At 42.4% G+C, this 18131-nt stretch overlaps 1 protein-coding gene across 6 annotated transcripts in view; it reads right to left on the reverse strand.

Annotated features, from left to right (window-relative positions):
• arvcfb (ARVCF delta catenin family member b) overlaps positions 1-18131 on the reverse strand; it is a 125938-nt gene that overhangs the window by 29272 nt on the left and 78535 nt on the right. For 4 of the 6 annotated variants that reach the window (XM_023397548.2, XM_087171582.1, XM_087171583.1 and 1 more), the window contains 4 exons: positions 17639-17756; positions 17357-17528; positions 15250-15267; positions 12925-12996 (listed from right to left, as the gene is read on the reverse strand). In XM_023397548.2, coding sequence (XP_023253316.1) covers positions 12925-12996; positions 15250-15267; positions 17357-17528; positions 17639-17756 — 380 coding nt within the window. The remainder of the gene's footprint in view (positions 1-12924; positions 12997-15249; positions 15268-17356; positions 17529-17638; positions 17757-18131) is intronic. The other 2 variants (XM_087171584.1, XM_087171581.1) reach the window with 1 other exon arrangement.

The raw sequence follows: 18131 nt of genomic DNA on the forward strand, positions 1-18131 counted from the left end.
ATACCAGTCGTCAATATTGCAGCTACCTGATGATTTGTCTCATCAAGCAAATAATAAAACATATTAGCTGCCTATGGTCATCGTATATCGTGCCATCAAAGCGCAGCAGCAATAACAAGGCACAGCAGACACAGCAGTGTGCACGAGCGTGTAATATAATAAGGATTGGCGTTGACACATACAGGGGTTGGTTGGGGCTGGGGGTTAGATGAGGGGAAGTACACCCCAGAAACCCACAATGATCCATTAGCCAAGACAGCGCTCCCAGTTTGACTTAATCCTAAAAGCCTTTTTTTTCTTGAAGGTGAAAACACGCAGTTTGAAAATATGAACAATTACATAAGCCAAGCAGCCAAATAGGTTTATGTTAGAATGAAATAACCTTTACCTTGTCATACATAATGCTACTTATCATACTAATACCACTGCTAACTGCAATACAAGAACAATGCTATTTATTTATTTCCATGCCTTCTACATGGATCATCAGCTTTAGCCTTTAGTCTTTCAGCTCTTTATCATGTACTGTGTGTAGTGGTAATGTGCATATTTAAGACCCATTTAGAAAAATACAGCTAGAAACAAGAAGAGTTCAGTCTGAGACAGTGTTTTCAACCAACTCATGGAGCTTACAGTATCTTTATTAGACCGTTGTCATTTCAACCGGCAAAACTGACATCTACTGGCCGGAAATATGAAGCTTGATGTTGTCTACCTCTTTCTAATATTAAGGACCTATTGTTTCAAAATGAGTAAGAACTGGGGTGCATGTGTGATGCACATACGGAGAGAGAATGGTCTATTGTCTGATGAACTGATGAGCTGCCAAACCAGACGACTGCATATGCTGTGTGTAATGTAAAGCCGGCTGTGAATAATGTGCAATGCCTTAATGGACTGCGTATCACATCCATGTCTATGAGTGTGTGGCTGTGTGTCACAGTGGGGTATTGTTGTCATGGTTATTTCTTTGTTTTGTCTCCGATGGTCCTCTTGGTTCAGTTGTTTTGTGTATTTAATTAGCCTAAAAGCTTTCACCTCTGTTGTGTCTACAGAATTTAAAGCCTCTACACAAACGTTGTTCTGCACACACACACCCACACAGGTGTTTTTTTTTTCCCCATTCTGGCTTTACTGCCACTCTTTTGTTGCACCTGTTGGGGCAGAGAAACCCTCTTATTGCACTGAGATCTCAAGCAATCCCCCCGTAGCTCCACCCAGCTAACGGAAAACACCTGTGTGGGTGTGCATGACCTTGAAGTTGCTCTGCTTGTTCTGTTTTTGATTCATTAGCATCAGTAGAATGTGAGGCAATAACTTCTGTAATCCAGCAGCGACGGTAAAATACATGTATGCCTCTTGTGTGACGAATTAAGGAAGAGGTCGGGGGATGCTGAGTTCTGATTTAGATGCTGGGAACTCCAATAAAACAAGATAAAACATGAGGAAATGTAAATGGCTCCTGGTTTTTGTTTTTGGCTGTAAAAACCTGAACTCCGCCCAGCTGGTGCACCACAACCCGACCAGTAGCCTCTCAACAAGTGCACCCCGCTGTCTCCGGCAAGATGCTACATCTGGAATGCAGGATGACGGCTGTGATGGTGTTTGACGGTGGAGGGATCTCCTGTATCTGTGTCGGTGTCAGCGCCCATCTCTCATTTAATACTTCCTCCGGCCGCACCAGCCCTCCCCCTTCGTGAAAATGGCACGCTGAAGTGTGATGGATACTCTGGATTAGCTCTCGCCTTGGAGGATGGCAGTCTATGCTTTTCTCCACGTATACAAACAAACACACACACACACACACACACACACACACACACACACACGGCTGTGGTCAATTTTCCCAGGTAATATTCTCTCTCTCTGTAACAGCCTGACAAACAGCACCTCCTCTAATAGCCACATAATACCACCCTCATGCTCAAGGGCACAGAGCATTGTCCTTTATGTGTACATGTGTGTGTGAGATAGAGAAAGTCTGAAAGAGTGTTTGTGCGCACAAAAGAGCTTCTTTGTGTGTGACGGTGAGACTGTGTTTGTGGACAGCTGTATAAATAAGGATTTGTGTATGTGTCTGTGCTTTTAAGAGTCAAATGAAAGGCAGTGAGGATGACTCAAGTTGCCCCCTGCCGGCTTAAACGAACCCATCAACAAATCAAACGCGCATTAAAATCCAAAATACTTTTTTACTGGATTATAGACCAGTCAAACAGAGGCTGCTGTGGATGCTGAAAAACTCTCCTCCAAAAAGTGTTTCATGTTGCCCTCTTCCCACTCACTCCTTTCGCTCTCTTATATAAACAGACTCTTGCATCTTTCTCCTTAGACTGTTTATATTTCTCCTTCTATTCATCTCTTTCATCGCTCTCGTATTGTCGGAGGAATATTGTGTGATATTGCACTGAGACCTTGGCCTTTCCACTCTTCTGCTTACTTGCTTGCAAGGAGTGCACACATTTTATGTATCTTAAGGTAAAAGTGTCAGTTAAATCCCAAAAATGTAATCTAAGGGATAATATACAGAGTAACTCTGCTTGAGTTCATGCTCAGAGTAAAACCTCAGAGGAAGGACAGTTTGACTGGACTCCTGCCAGAGCTCAGCTCTTCTCTGCTCCATGTGACCCTCCCCTTCAATTGTATACAAGGACAGCAGTCCTCTGGGTGCATTCAGGGCACTCCTGTTTACAACAGTCTAGACTGTTTACAACCAATATTTCATTTACTGTTTAGCAGTAAGAGGACAGTGGCGAATTCTGGAGGGGGGCGTTTTTTTCCCCTCACTAAGTATCTGTTGTAGCTTCACTGATGCCAGTCAGTGTGTCGTTAATCTGATTTTAATTAGATTAAAGCATCTCTCGCAGAAACAGGAAGCAGTGCTCTTGTGCCTCGAACGGGGCCAAACAAAGGCTCGAATTGGCAAGTAAATCTCACTGCGCTTCCTCCTACTCCCCTGGACTCATTCTTGTCTCATAATTATCACTTTGCTCCAACTGCTCAGGTTTGGGGAGATGGGGGAGGCGAATGACATGGTTAATCATCTGAAGAGCCTGATGTTGCCGGCTAATGTGGATTCCCAGCAGTTTTTTCGGTCCCACAGAGCCTTGTAGGAGGAGAAACACTGATCAGGGGCACTGAGATATTTGGGAGTCAGGGAAGTTTAAAGAACTTGAGAAACAGTTGATCACTGCTGGGGCAGAGTGGGTGGATGTGCTGTTAAGTTTATGCCCAGTCACAGGGAAAGTGCTGGGAATTAGAGACGCCCCACTATCCTTTGCCAAACACAGGTGGATAAATGCTGCCATGCATCAACGCACACGAACACACATACTAATCTGGGAGGACTTCATCCCACTAATGATGCATAGAGTCGTCGCTTTCCACGAGACCTCCTAGGAATAGCATTATTATGCAAACCTCTGTGTTTCCAACAAAACACAAGGTGGCTTCACTTAAATAAACCTTCGCTCCATTCATTTATTTTTATTATTTTTTTTACTCCTCCTCACCTTTCATCACTGCCGGTGAGAGGAGGGTGGGGAGTTGAAGGGGTGGGGGCTCCAGTAGATAAATGTCAACTGCAAGCCACTGTGTTGTGCTTAGTTTTACTATCAACAACAGAGCAGAGAAAGTGATCGGCATGTGAGGAGTATCAGGTTAGCAGGCTCGGTGAATGGTGGCACTGCCAGCAGCTGGTGTGGCAGAGTGGGATTCAGTTTTGATCTCAGGTGAGGGAACGAGAGAGGGAGGGGTGAGGGGTGACAGATAAATGCATATATCTACATCATTGCTGTGCTACTGTATGTCCCCAAATTAACTGAGGCGCCCCAAAGCTGGGTCGACTCAGAGGGTGGTGGCATCTGAAGCAGTGTGACAGCTGCTAAGATGTGTCAGAAACAGAATGATACAGTTTAGCTAGCTAGCTAACAGACACATGGAGGCCCTCAAGTTGCATTGCAAGTGTCAAAATCACAACTTTAGCCTCGTTTCCACCACAGGAACTTTCCCCAGGAACCAGGAACCTTTTGAGGAACTTAAAGTTCCAGGTACTTTTTGGTCGAAACGTGGCTTTGCCTGCTGTTGCTTTAAAGCTACAGGAAGAAATTTGACTCATTTCTGTTTAATATACACAGTTTGGGTAGAAATTCCTATCTGATGTTTTGGTTCTAGGTTTTTGTTTATTTTATGTATCTTTTATTTAACTGGGACATCTCCTGAAATCTTTTTTAGATTTCTGCTCGTTTGAACCCCATTTAGCTTCATCTCTACCATTTGAAGGTTATTGCTGAAATGGAGCTGAACTGTGAAATCAATTAGTCACTCGTCACACCTCGTGATATACTGGCCTCCTTTTCTTAGAGGAGGATCAACTTCCCTCTGGACGTGACAGCACCCAGTATAGAGAAGCTGTGGAGGCAAAGTGACACCCTGTATATTTGGCATAAAGGAAGGTGCATTGCCAAGGGAAATGTAATGACTGAGGCTACAAAGAGATGGAGACCTATATAAGGTGCCAGACAGTCTGGATCCAACCCTGTGCGGAGTGGACACTATGTGTCAAGATAGCAGAGAAGCTGAGAGTGAGAAAGTATGTGTGAAAGTCTGTGAGCATGTGTCCGTGCAAGTGTTACATGTTTATAGGCGTGTGCTTTGTTTGTGTGCATGCTTTGTATACGTGACATCTGCGTGTGTCTGAGTGCGGACGTGCGGTGGCTAGTCATCATCTTTTGGGGTCTCAGTTTGCTGTGAAATGTGACGGCAGGAAGTGAGGAAGAGGAGGTGGAGGACGGAGAGAGTGAGTGGTGTGTTCATTCTGAACAAAAGAAGGAGTGATTCACCCGTGTGGTCGACAGGGTGCATGCTAGCAGGAAGTCAGCAAGGCCAGGATTCAGCGTTCACTGTCTGAGTGTGAAATTCCACAGGCATAAGAATGGGGAGCACATACATGAGAGTGCTGCTTGGGAGCTGCAACGCAGAGTAAATTATTCATGATATTCTGCTTTAACTTTGGGGCGTAAAGTAGACACAGAACAGGCCAGAACTTTCCCTCCCATTGGAATTGTGCTACGCTGAAGCAGACTTGGCAGCAGTTAATGACGCAGAGATGCTTTATCTTGAAAAATGGATCTGCTTGAACATATTTGCTCACTGTGGCAGGACGTTCATCGTACCTTTCGGCAAGACGATTGCTTTTTCTCGCCGCCGCAGCTTCCAAGCCACAGCAATATTACAGGGAGGATGAGACGAATCAGATTTGTGCCACAGAGCCTTTAAGTGAAATATTTCCCCTCCACGTGCAGAGACAACAGCAGAGACAAACAATGAAAATGTAGCTCCGTTCTCCTTAATTCAATTGAGGCTCTGACTTTTCCGACTTCAAGAGCTCAGATGCATCAGAGACAGAGATGACTCCGATAGCAAGACAGTCAGTGTTCATTATACTACAAATAGAGATCTCCAGTGGGATGATATCAAAGAGGGTTATACAATGCAATACGTAACAGCTTGCACTATTGTTGTTTGTCAACACGAAGACCGCGGCACAAATTAAATGCTCGGCTTGCAAGACAAAGCAGTGAGACGTGTTACTCAGTTGTCGTCTCGGTAAACGCTGGTGTTTTTTCAGTTGCTCAATGTGTGTTTTGAGAGGAGAAGGGAGCACAATAAATCTCCCACGGATGGAGGGAGCAGTGGAGTGGCAGAGAGCGAGAGAAAAAGACAATTAGGAAGTGAGGTACAAAGAGAAAAAATAAAGAGAGCATGAGGGGATGCTCATGGAAACACTGAGGCTTTTTGAGGCCTTTACTTCTTGGTCAGATTGCCCTTATAATCAAATATGACTAATTAGCACTACCTGGTGCAGTTATGATCAATCAGCCTCACTACAAACTACAAGCAGTGGTGAAAAGATTCATTACGGTGGAAATAAACTCAATGGGAGATGAAGTTCACCCACAAAATTTCCAATTACTCCTTCATACAAAAACATGGCCTGTGAGGAGCATGCTAGCCTCAAGGTAAAAGGTAATCAGGGTTTCGCTGATGTGGATTTTTCAACTTGACAAAGTTTACATAGTACACACTAACATCACTATATGCTGCACAAAGGCTAGGCTAGGTTAGGGATACAGTATGAACTTCCTGCAGTCAGAAAGGAACCTTCTTTAGTACAACTCACATCTGGTACTTCAATATAACAACAGCTAACAGCTTCACAGATGTCAGTGTTGGTCTGTGGGTCCAACACTTCTGTCCTGACTGAAATATCTCAATAGCAGACATTCGTTATCCCCAAAGGATGAACCCTGCTGACATTCTATTGAGCACCACTGTGAGGATGGCATTTTTGGCTCTTACTGATTTTCCTGACACTTGATACAAATATTTATATTCCCTTCAGTGTGAATTGTAATCTCTTTGGTGATTCCTTGACTTTTCATCTGGTGCCGTCATCAACTGGAAAATGTTTATTTGTGTAATATTTCAATAATATTTCAGCTGTACTGTGTGTCAGCGCTAATTGTTGCCAACTGAAGATGGTAGACACGGCAAACGTTATACCCACTAAATATCAGCAGGTTAGGCTGCACAGTTACAGCCAATTCATGGTTGTTGCATCCATGTCGCTAAAGGCGCCTGTGTGACATTCATTTTCACCATCTGCCCATGTCCGTGCAGTTTGGACTGTTACACATTACAAACACACAGACTGTGCACGCACTACAATAGTAAACTGGAAGCGTGTTTTGTTTTGTATGCCTGACGTTCAGCCGCAACGGTCCTATTCCGTTTAGTTTTTTGACTTCTCGTTCGCCATCATCTTCTCTTTTTTTATCGGTGGAATGGTGACAACAAAAAATGACACACATAAGATGATATAGTAGACAGGGGTCAACATATAGCATAATGGTGAAATAGTATCTCTCTGTACATAAAGTACATCTAGATAAAAGACCAGAGCCCATTTTCGTTATCTATCAAGGTCAAACGATTCAGGTGTAAGTTTCCTCTGGATGTGAGCACTTGTACTCCTTCACGTTGTCTGCTGGAACTCACTGTAAAACACACGACAGCTGTCTGGCAATACGGTGGAGAGTGTAACAGAGAGCAGATGAATGGGGTGGGGGGGGGGGGGGTGGGGGGGCTGGTTAAAGGGTAAAGGCTAATTAATGTGAGGCACTATATTTCTCTCAGGATAGCCAACAACTGTTTCTGTATTCTCTCATCCTCCTCCTCAGGCTAGAGGAAACCTCAGCTCTAAGAAAACCCCCTTATTTTCAGTTTTTATTGAGGCTGTTATTTTTTTTACCTCTGCTCTCAGAAAAATTAGTAAAGATCTGCACACACACTGAGTAATGGCACATCATACCTTCTGTCTCCCCCTCCTTCCTCCCCTCACCTGACCTTTCTCCAATCCAAAGGTTTAAGCTGTGGTTTCAATTAACTGCTGGGAAAATGTTTCATCATCTCAGGGGCTCACCGCCTCTTTAATGAAATGCGCCTTTTCACACCTCTTAATTACTTTTGTTACATCCATCCCTCTCTCTTTTCTCTGCCTCTGTTCTGGGCAGGATGAATAATGCACTACCAGTGACTCTGGACTTCTGGACAAAGTGGCCACATAATCAATCACAACATTAGTTTACTAGGTGAAAAAACTCCAGAATAGATTTTAATTGAGTTATAGTCAACAGAGATTGTAGTAAGTGCACAAGAGCAAGCATTGATATTTGTTTAATGACCCTAAGTGACTCTGATGTTGGAATTCCCACATGTGGGGTGTCAAACTGTGCAAACCAACAATTCCTCCAAATAGAAAAGTTTTTTTTCAGTTCCCTCTAAAACTGAAACTACTTGGTTAAAGTTAGGGAACTATAATAGACGATAGGAACCATTTGGTGAACCACAGTCACCGACACTGTCGTGTTACATGTCACATCTCTGCTTCCAGATTGCCACCATGCTATTTAAAATCACACGCTGGAGGAGCTTTGGCTTCTTTTGGTTCAGTTTAAACAAGCAAAGGCGGCATAACAAAAGGTCTTTTTAACTGCATTATAATGGAATCTCTGGGCTACAGCCCCGTTTTTATTTTTCATATTCATGTAAACGTGATGCAAGTTGCTGATTGTTTTGCTACTCATTGGCAAACTAAAGATGCCGTTAAGTGATTCACTTGTATTTATTGTTATTGCATTCAAAACTTAGCTCCTACAGCGAGGTGCGCTCGCTCATTGTATTCATTAATGCATGTAAAAACATTCCACATGCTGTGCAAGCACATTAACAACACACACCTCCTCTGCTCTATGGATCATGCAGGTGTCTTTCAGCTCATCGTTTTGGTTTTACTGCCTGCAGCTCGACTGTTCTGGTTCACTCTCATTAATGACATCAACGTCCCTTCCAGTCACAGCAGGCAGGCAAAAACTGACGAAGCCCCTGTACGCTACCTCACAGCACTTTAACAGCAAACACACAAAGTGAGCAACTGTGTTGAACATACTGGAGCATTTAGCAGCTAAACAGGCACGCATGTCCCTCATACTGAATAATGAACTTAAAAGATTTTGGGTGGCCAGAAACATGAAGCTCTGTGTCTGCTGGATGTAAAAACAAATAAGCATCTGTTTCCTGTTTGTTCTCTATAACAATAAATATAAATGATGAGTCAATTGTGTTTACAGCTTCCTCTTCTCTCTCTCTCTCATTTTCTTTTCACACACACTCCTGCACGCACGCACGCACGCACACACACACACGTCCACACACAAACATTACGACTAATCATTGTCCACTGCCAGGTCCTGCCTGGTCCCAGTGTTGACCTCTCTCTGTCTGACATCAGATCAGGACCGGGATACACATGTAATCTCCCGTATCTCCCTCAGCCATCGCCACAGAATGGCTCTCTCTTTCTCTCTCTCCCTCTCTCTCTACAAACACAGATGACCAGGGGATGTGGTGGCGGTAGTGCAGGGTGGAGTACGTGCCTGAGCATACACAAAAATACATCTTCATAGACAAACAAACAAGCGGCCAAACGACTCTGATGTGTCCTGAAAAGGCAAAAATGATGAATGTGCTTTAAAAGTCACTGTGGGTTTTTGCTCCGGTGATTAAGCTTATTATCCGTGCATCTCACTGTTGTTATTCGCCTGTGTGTCGAGCTAATAAACGTCAAATATGATTTGTCAGTCTGCGAGCGAGAAATCGCAGAGTGCTCTCTACAACCCGAACCCACACACACATTTCAACTGTGCCTGACATTTAGGTCTATAACAATAATTGCTTTCTCTGGATTCAAAACTCAGAAGGGTGTTGTTTGCACATTGTGTAACGTAATCACACCACAATTGTAACCGCTATAGAAATACAGTGTCAGCGTGCCAGCTTGGCTTATACCCATGAAAACACAGCGAGTGGAAAATATTAATTATCATCCTTGAAGCTTTATCTGCCTCCCTTTACTTTAGGAGTGATTCACAAAAAAGGCAAAATCGGTTTAACTTGGAAAAGCACGGCAATTAATTGTGATCTGGCTTAAAGACAACCCACTTTGCCGTGTTAATGTGGTTAATTAACAGTCAAACAGGAAGTGGTATTGACTTTGAGAGTCTGCCACTAAATATTGATGAAGGTGCTGATGTGTAAATACCACATGAGGGTCAACCGCACTCTTTCTCTCTCTCTCTCACACACACACACACACACACACACACACTCATTGACATAATGCATTCCCTTACCCCTACGCTAATCTTAATTCTAATCCTGAAGGTGTGTCAGACAGTGAGGACCTCCTCACTCTCTTAGGAAAATACTTAAGTTTGGTCCTCACTATGCAGCATTTACAAGTAGACACACACACACACACACGCACGCACACACACACACACACCTTTTCACAGAGGAAGGTATCATACAAACTCATACACAAGCAAATACACATTCAATTACCATTCAGATGCACTGCTGTATATGCTGCATGCTAATTTGCTTTTATGACTGCTACTACCTGACTGCTGTGCCAAAAAAGAGAGCATGAGTGTGCGCGCAAACACACACACACACACACACACACACACACAGTTAGTCACAGACTGTTGCCAGAACCAGTTCCAGAGTCTTGGGACACAGTCGTACTCTTCATACCTCCGTGCATGAGTTTGGTTTGCCAGGTTGCCTTTGACATATCACTAATCACCTGATATAATGCTATATTCATACACAAACCCCCAAACAGGAGAGGACATGGGAGAGTATGCTGCGAGATGATAGACATTTTCAACTATGATCAGTTTTTTCTATGCAATTTACACTGAGGTGTATGCCTGAACTCTCTGAGGGGGCCAACCAAAATCAATACACAGGCTTTCTTTATGGGAATATTGGATTTGATTTCAATCAAAATCACAGAATTAGACAAACACAAACATCCCTTTCTAGTTAATTTATCTATTGAATTAACATTTTGTCAACTCTATTTCCAGGAACTTTACAATATCATGATTCAGTAAATATCAATATCCCAATTGGGACTGTAACTAACAATTGTTTCCATTATTGATCAAAGGCACTTAGGGACATGCCCAACACTCTGGGCATGTATTTGTTCACTTTCTAACAGAGAGTTAGATGAGAGGATTGATATACTCTCTAGGCTGTATGGAAAATGACTCTAAAGGACTCTAAGTGGCTAATTTAGCATAGCATAAGGACTGTAAACAAGGGACACAGCTAGCCTTGCTCACACTGTTAACTTGGAAAAGTTGACTTTGCTTAAAAAATGTAAGGCAACCAAACAATAAACATTTTAAGTATTGGATAAAATAGAAACTAATTTAACTTAACTAATTTTACTAAAATTGATTAGATTCTGAATCAATTAGCAGCAACATTTAAAGTTTAATATTCAAATTATTTGTACTTGCAATACTTAAGTTGTGAAAGCTCAAAATATATATTGTTCACTAATAAACACAATGCAATACATTTATTTATTTTTTTATTAGAAATACTATAACATGTAAAATAAATGTACCATTTCCTTCCTAAATAATTTATTTTATACTTTATATCAGAACAGGCTACACTTGCTTCAAAAAGCACAGTTTGACAGTGGCTAACATTAATTACATTAGTTATTATTTGTGGAATGTCACAGAATCACATTAAAATCCAAACTCATGTAATTCTGAAACAATTTGTCAATTAAGCCTCAACTTACTGAATTTCATCATATGAAAAAAAGATGAAGGGAGAAAATGGCGTAGCCCCCTTAACTTCATTACAGTCAGTGGTCAAACGGATCCATATTTGTCCTTTGACAGTGAATAAATGTTAAACGGAGGGAATGGCAGTGTTTTTTGAGTGCATTTAACTCAGTTAGTCCACATAATTTGATCGAGTGTTGAGGAGTTGGCACCTTTAGTGAAATAGAGACCGACGATATGAAACAGTGAAGACAACGTGGAGGTTGTTTTCTTTGGCATGAATAAAGCCTCATCGAGCCCAGACAAGCTGAGCGAATTAGACTATTAAAAGCTGGCAAAGTGCTGCAGCGCTGATGGGGGGGTGGGGGGTGGGGTGGGGTGGTGGTGGTCCAGACTACAAAGGCTGATCAACTGAACATCGCGAGTAAAAACAATAGTCCATTCATTATAGTACAGTATACTGAGATTGGTTAAGTGATGCAATAAAACTCAGTGATGCTGAGTAATATTTACTCCAATTGTTCAAGTAGAAACAAATTCCAGGCTAACAGAGCAGCAACGAAATCTACCGACCTCTACATAAAGGAGATATAATGTTTACATTAGAGTTGTAGAGCTGCTGTTGGACAAAGTCTGTTATGTTTGGACAGATCCAAGACAGCTTTTTTTTCCCATTTCCAGTGTTTATGCTAAATCTTCTCATCGAACTTTTGTCAAGAAAGGAAAAAAAACATTTCTAAAGCTAAAATATTTCTAACAATCAATCAATTCACAGTGATTTTAAACACAGAAAATCAGCAATTCAAGTCAAAATCAAAACAAATTCAAATCAGAAGCGAGAATGAGCTACACTACGTGCTGCGCAAAACTTGTTTGGAGTGAACACTGCCACAACAGGATGACAAATACTGGCCATGTTAAAACTAAACAAAGCTGTCATCTCAAACAAAGCATTAATCATCTACATTTAATAACCAGCGCATTCTCAATAATCACCTGGCTTTCAGTTCCCACCCTCTCTCGTTGACTGTCCCTTCACTTCCCTGTTTGGGCCAAAGTTCTATTTACAACTGCAAAAAACAAGCAGGTTAAGAAACCACAGTGACGTGTTCTGTCCGTCTGTCTATGATCTCCTCCGCTCTGTTAGATCACAGTGCAGCACCTGCACACACCAAACAGCGCTTAAAGGACAGTAGGTTGGTCAGAGTGTGTGTGCATAATGATAATAAGTAACGCATTAATGGGGAAACAAGCAAAACATCGTCTTGACATTGACAAAGGCAAAAGCTATTGGCGATCACTCTGATGATCATCGATCACTCAGGTCATCGTCTATCGGCACAACCCTATTGACTTGTGCCCCGGTTCATTGCTGCAGTATTTAAGAAAAACATGGCACCCAGAACGGATGCGCTCAAAAGCTGCCAACAATCGACTGCCACACTGGAGGCACAAAAACCTTCAAAATGAACAGACTTCTTTTTCTGTCACACTTTTGTTGACCAACGCACCTGACCTGCTGTCAGACAAACGAATCACACTCATGTCTCCGCCAGCATTGGAGACCAAAGATCTTCCTCTGTCTTCCTCTGCAGGATGACATCTAAATACAGAAAGTTATTTATAGACTGGCTCTCCTCTGGAGTACTCTCACTCAGCAGTGAAAGTGTTAACACAGGGCTGCGCTGCTTGCCAGACGAGCGCCTACCTTTTGACGGCTCTGTGCGTTTGGGCAGATCCAATGTGTCGTAGTTTTTGTCGTTCTCACCGTTTTTTCTGCCTGGGTAGGAGAGAGAAGAGAGGAGACGATGTCAGTGTCACATCCCGAGACAAGCGGATTGGAAAGGACAAAGTTGTAGATACGGGAGTTAGACCGATACGGGTTTGGAAAGATATCATTCTCTTTGGGTCATGGAGCATCTTAAAAGGATTAAAGTCCACTAATAAAACTATATTGGTATATAGATTGGTTACAGCTGATCAATGTGAGGCAGGTTCAATGGGGGTTGAACAAAATGAACACATATCGGTCTAATCCAGGTCTACACTACATACCTACCAACAATTAAGCATGAATGTATGCATGTACACACAACACAGAAAGCTAGAAGCGTGATATGTTCAAACACACATATAGAATACACGCCGTCTTCTGCCCTCGCCCTGAATTGAGTTCAAGGCCACACACGCACATGTGCAGTAAATCACCACACTTTCTTTCCACAATCACATACACACACTTCTCTAATGTAACAGCAGCACTTCTACTTCAACACACCTTGAATAATGCAGAGGGTAAATGGAATGGGGTGGTGGTGGTGGGGTTGACTGCAGCACAGCTAACGGTCATCTCACATGCACATGCACATGGACATGGGACAGTAAAGAGATACAGAGACAGAGAGGCTGATGCCTTAACTAGATGGAGGTGAAATTCACGGTCACTGGGGCTGGGGGAAGAGGAAGTTATGAAGCGCTCCCTCTGGGCTGAACCCCCACCTCCATTCAGGAAACAAGCTCATACATTTAAGTTGCCTAAATCAAGGTTAGGGAATAATTAGTGGTTTTTTTTTTGTTTTTTTAAAATGTGAAATAAGATATTAGCGAGTTAGCGCTGTCCTCCTGTGAAATTATATACTGTATAATGGATCAATGTTGCATTAATCATGGGAAGCTCAATCTCAATCATGAATGATTCTAATATGGATCAATATAATATTCATTTTTGCATATTTCGAGGTCTGGTACACACACCACCACGGGCCTCCAAGGACAGTTTTTTTTACTATTCCACGGTCAGAAAGTACTTTCAGACAGACAGCAGAAACACCGCCATGTTCTGGCCGTTGGCCCTGGTTGAGCTTCTTCAGCTTGCCACTGCAGTGTGTGAACTGTGTGACTGTGGCAGACCACAAAAAAACAGTGCTGAGCTGGTTTTACTGGTAAAACATTTTAATGCAAAAGGAAAAGGTGGCTGAGGTGCAGTGGGTAGAGGAGCAAGACAAAAAGAAGCAAACAAAGGAAAAGGTGGAGTTGAGCACACACTGAATTTTTCCATTTTTCAGTGTGTGGACAACCTGGACAAGTATTAAGACTGGTAGCAGGGGGTGGGGTGGGGGGCAGCTATTCTGGCTCTGACTAAAGGTAACCAACAGTGTGTGCACTGTGTCTGTGTGCAGGCTGTCCGCTGGCTAGCTGTTACTACCACTTCCATTCTTTAGAGAAACTAAGCTATGTGACCTCATCAGTAATGCACAGACATGAGAGAGAATCTTCTCATCCAACGTTCTCAGAATGTTAATAAGAGTCTTTTCCAAAATGGACCTTTTCCAACCAGCAGAAACACCCTAACTTTCAAGGTTAATGAACTTTGGCACAAAATCTTGAATATTGGCGGCTTCAATACAAATCTGATAACACATTTGTACATACACACATACACACACATACACTAACAGGGCCTGGAGCAGAGCTTGACATTTATGCTTAAACACAACACAAAGGGATCAGAGATGAGGTTCAGGTTGGATACAGTCTCTAGTAAAAAGTTGCACAACTCAGTTCAATCACAGACTCTGACAAAAACCAGTTTGGGGATAGATTTCAGGTTTTAATTTCCAGTCCTGCATCTTTGATTCAGTTGATTAGTCAAGCTCTACTTACATCCTGACGATAACCATTGGACTTACCTGCTTTTTACCCGTCACCTATTATATAAGACTGAGGAAGAACTACTTCTAACAAACTGTGAGGATCGGGACGGGTGGAGACTATAATACTCAGTGCTACAATAGGTAAGTAGGCATGGTGAAGGAATGCATGTGCAATGAGTGAAACACCCAGATTTTCAAAAGTCCTTGGAAGTTTTTCAGGTTTTTGGAGGACACCCAAACCTACTTTTAACTATGTTCTACAGCAAGGGGACAGGAGGAGGAGGAGGATGCGGAGGAAGATGAGGAGGAGAGGTGGGAGGATGGAGAGGAGAAGGAGGAGGAGAGCTGAAGTGAGAAGGGTTGAAGGGGGGGGCACTCACCTTGATTAAACCATTCCTCTATAGTTAGCCAAGGAAGCAGCAGCAATGCCAAAAAACACAAAGCAGGGGGAAGAGAGAAGAGGCATGGTGAAAAAGATGTGTGTGTGTGTGTGTGTGTGTGCGCGTGTGTGTGCGTGTGTGTGTGTGTGTTTGTCAAGAAGCTGTGCAATACATGTGAAACACAAAGGAGTCATCTTTTACTGAGGAGTGAAGGGGAAGGAGAAAAAGACCAACAGAGAAAAAGGAAGGAGTACTTTTGAGATATAAAAAAAAAAGAAAAAGAGGCAAGATAGGAAGCCATTAGCAGTCCATAGGTGTTGTCTAGGAAGGAGTTCAAAGAGTTGGCATCAGTGGAATGGCTTTTTAGAGAGAGGGAGAAATAGCCAGAACAGATATAAAGACCTGGTAGCGAGGGAATAGGAAAGAAAGAAAAAAAGGAACAGGGGAAAGACTAGAAAAGAAAGGAATTAGCCTCTACAGCTATGAGAGCAGGACAGACCAGAACAGTGAAACACATACATAAAAACAGCACATCGTTTGTATAAGTGCTTCATTAAAATCAGTGTGTAGGCAGAACAGAAATGTGCTCAAAGACATGGAAATAACCACCAAGAGTCAGACTGTTTATTAGCTAAAACAAAGCATGAGTTGCTGAGCATGTGCTGATCATAATGTTATGCTTTACACTGAAAGTGACATTAAACTGTAGACGAGGCTAAACTCAGCCTACTTAAGGTAACCAGGCACATTTGCCGACTGTGTTGCTTAACTACCCGCCTCCATGCTCCTTTATAGCTGCGTTTAATGTTTCTGTACCTGAGCCTCTTTTCTCAAAGAATACCTTCAGGGTCTGCAGCAGCTAAACACATCTCATTATTTTAGTGTGTGTGTACATGTGTTGGAGCGTTCGTGTGGCTAATTGGGTTCTTTATAAATCTGTATACATGTTAGAGTCTGTGTTGTCCTGACCCCTGAACCCTGATTCTCCAATGAGTCGTTAGAAGTCAGGGGTCAGTGGCTGCTAGTAACGGCTCATTGGCTGACTGATTAATGGCAGCCATTATTGTTGTGCAGCAGGGAGATAACAGTGTCGTTTAGCTAACAGCCTGGGAGAGCGCTGATTAAGAAGTGGCTAACAACACATACGTGCATGGCACATCTGTTAAACCGAGTCTGTAACGACGCAAACATCCTGACGCGGCAGACGGCGCCATAATAGGCGTCCTTTATGGAAGTCATTTAAGAGAACTCAGGTGTCCACATAGTCTTGTATGGAAGGTAAGAAGGTACAGTTACACAGTAAACCGCCTCATCTGTAATGACTGCACAAACACGAAACACTCTGTGGACGTGTGGCTCGTACGGATGTAAATATTTAATATGTATTACAATTGTGAACGATCCTCTTTTTTCAGTGTTAATTTACACATACTGAAATGTCAGTGCCCTGGTGTTTATGTGACTTAGTCGCTGTGTGCGATGCCTTCACTTACAGTTTATGTGATTTAAATCCTGTATACAAACCAAGCATCACATGGGACAATACAATTGATGTTGAATAATTGTAATTGATGAAATTAAGTAGAAACTGAAGTGATGAGACGTTTAAAAATGTGAACTGTTTTCTGTCTGAATCCCTACAACAGCAAGCGATGAAGCGGATTCAGGTGATTGGAATATAAAAACGACTTTCATGTGAAACTTCAAAACTGCACTTTGGACATCTGTCTGAACTGTATCTATGTGGTCTACTCAGCTTCTGTATTGCACTGCCATCAGTCAGTTGTTTCTACATCTTACAGATTTCATCAAAGAAAAGAAAAGAGATTATGAAAACACTACATGTATCTCTTTTCAGTCATTTTAGCAAAATTACATTATAATAAATTATAAGGAACTTTTCTAATTGGTCCTGGGTTGCCTGTTATGAAATAAAAATCACCATAATGTTTTTATGCAATTCTACAACTAATTAAGTAAGAGTAAGAGTTGTAAGAGTAGGTGTTTTATTGAAGAGGCAGAAATCTGATTTTGGAGTTCCTCATATTTATGATTATGATTATTGGCGATCCTGTTTTCATCTGTCTCCCTCTTTCCTCGTTCTCACCCTTGGCCTTCTTTCCTCCGAAGCAGCCGGCGTCATCCTTCTTCTTCCTCTGTGGTCCCGCTGAGCCAGGGGCCTGTAGCACTGAAGGGTCCTGGAACTTTTCTGCCCCTGGCACCTCTTTGTGGACATGGTAGGACAGGTTCCTCATAATACAAACACAGTTCTCCACAGACTGGGAGGAAAGAGAAGCAGAGACGTCATCATCTTAAAGTACATGAGCTCAGTAATTCTTATGCAAAAGACTGAGAACATACGCCGTATACTGTACAGCTGTTATCCTACCTTATTGTCCATGTCCTTCTTCCCTACAGCTGATTGGAGAGCGTGCAGCAGGGCGTCCACCAATCCCTCACATTCCCTCAGTCTGCGCCGAGCCTCTGCTCCGTCCGAGCTCACATTTCTACAGGAAAAAGTCAGACACACATACACACACACACACACAAAACACACACACACACACACACACACACACACACACACACACACTGTCAGTGAGCATGAAAGAGGCCATGTAGAGGAACATCAACATCAACTACAACAGCTGCTCTGAATTTGCTCAATTGCAATTTCTACAGCAGATCATCAAAATTTTAGGATTGTGAGGGAAGTTTTGTATTATTTAAAGGTCTGACTTGCTGTAAGTATATATACAGGACAGTATACCAAGCTGCATTTGGGTTTTCTAGAGTTTTTGCAGTTGTCAAAAGTCAGTATTTGAGACAATGGTAATCATCTTAAATGTAAACACATGTAAATCACATAAAACCCTCAAAAT

Source organism: Seriola lalandi, unplaced genomic scaffold (assembly GCF_002814215.2).
Source record: "Seriola lalandi dorsalis isolate HSWRI2012SDOR001 ecotype SW California unplaced genomic scaffold, Sedor1 jcf7180002054883, whole genome shotgun sequence".
Lineage (NCBI taxonomy): Eukaryota > Metazoa > Chordata > Actinopteri > Carangiformes > Carangidae > Seriola > Seriola lalandi.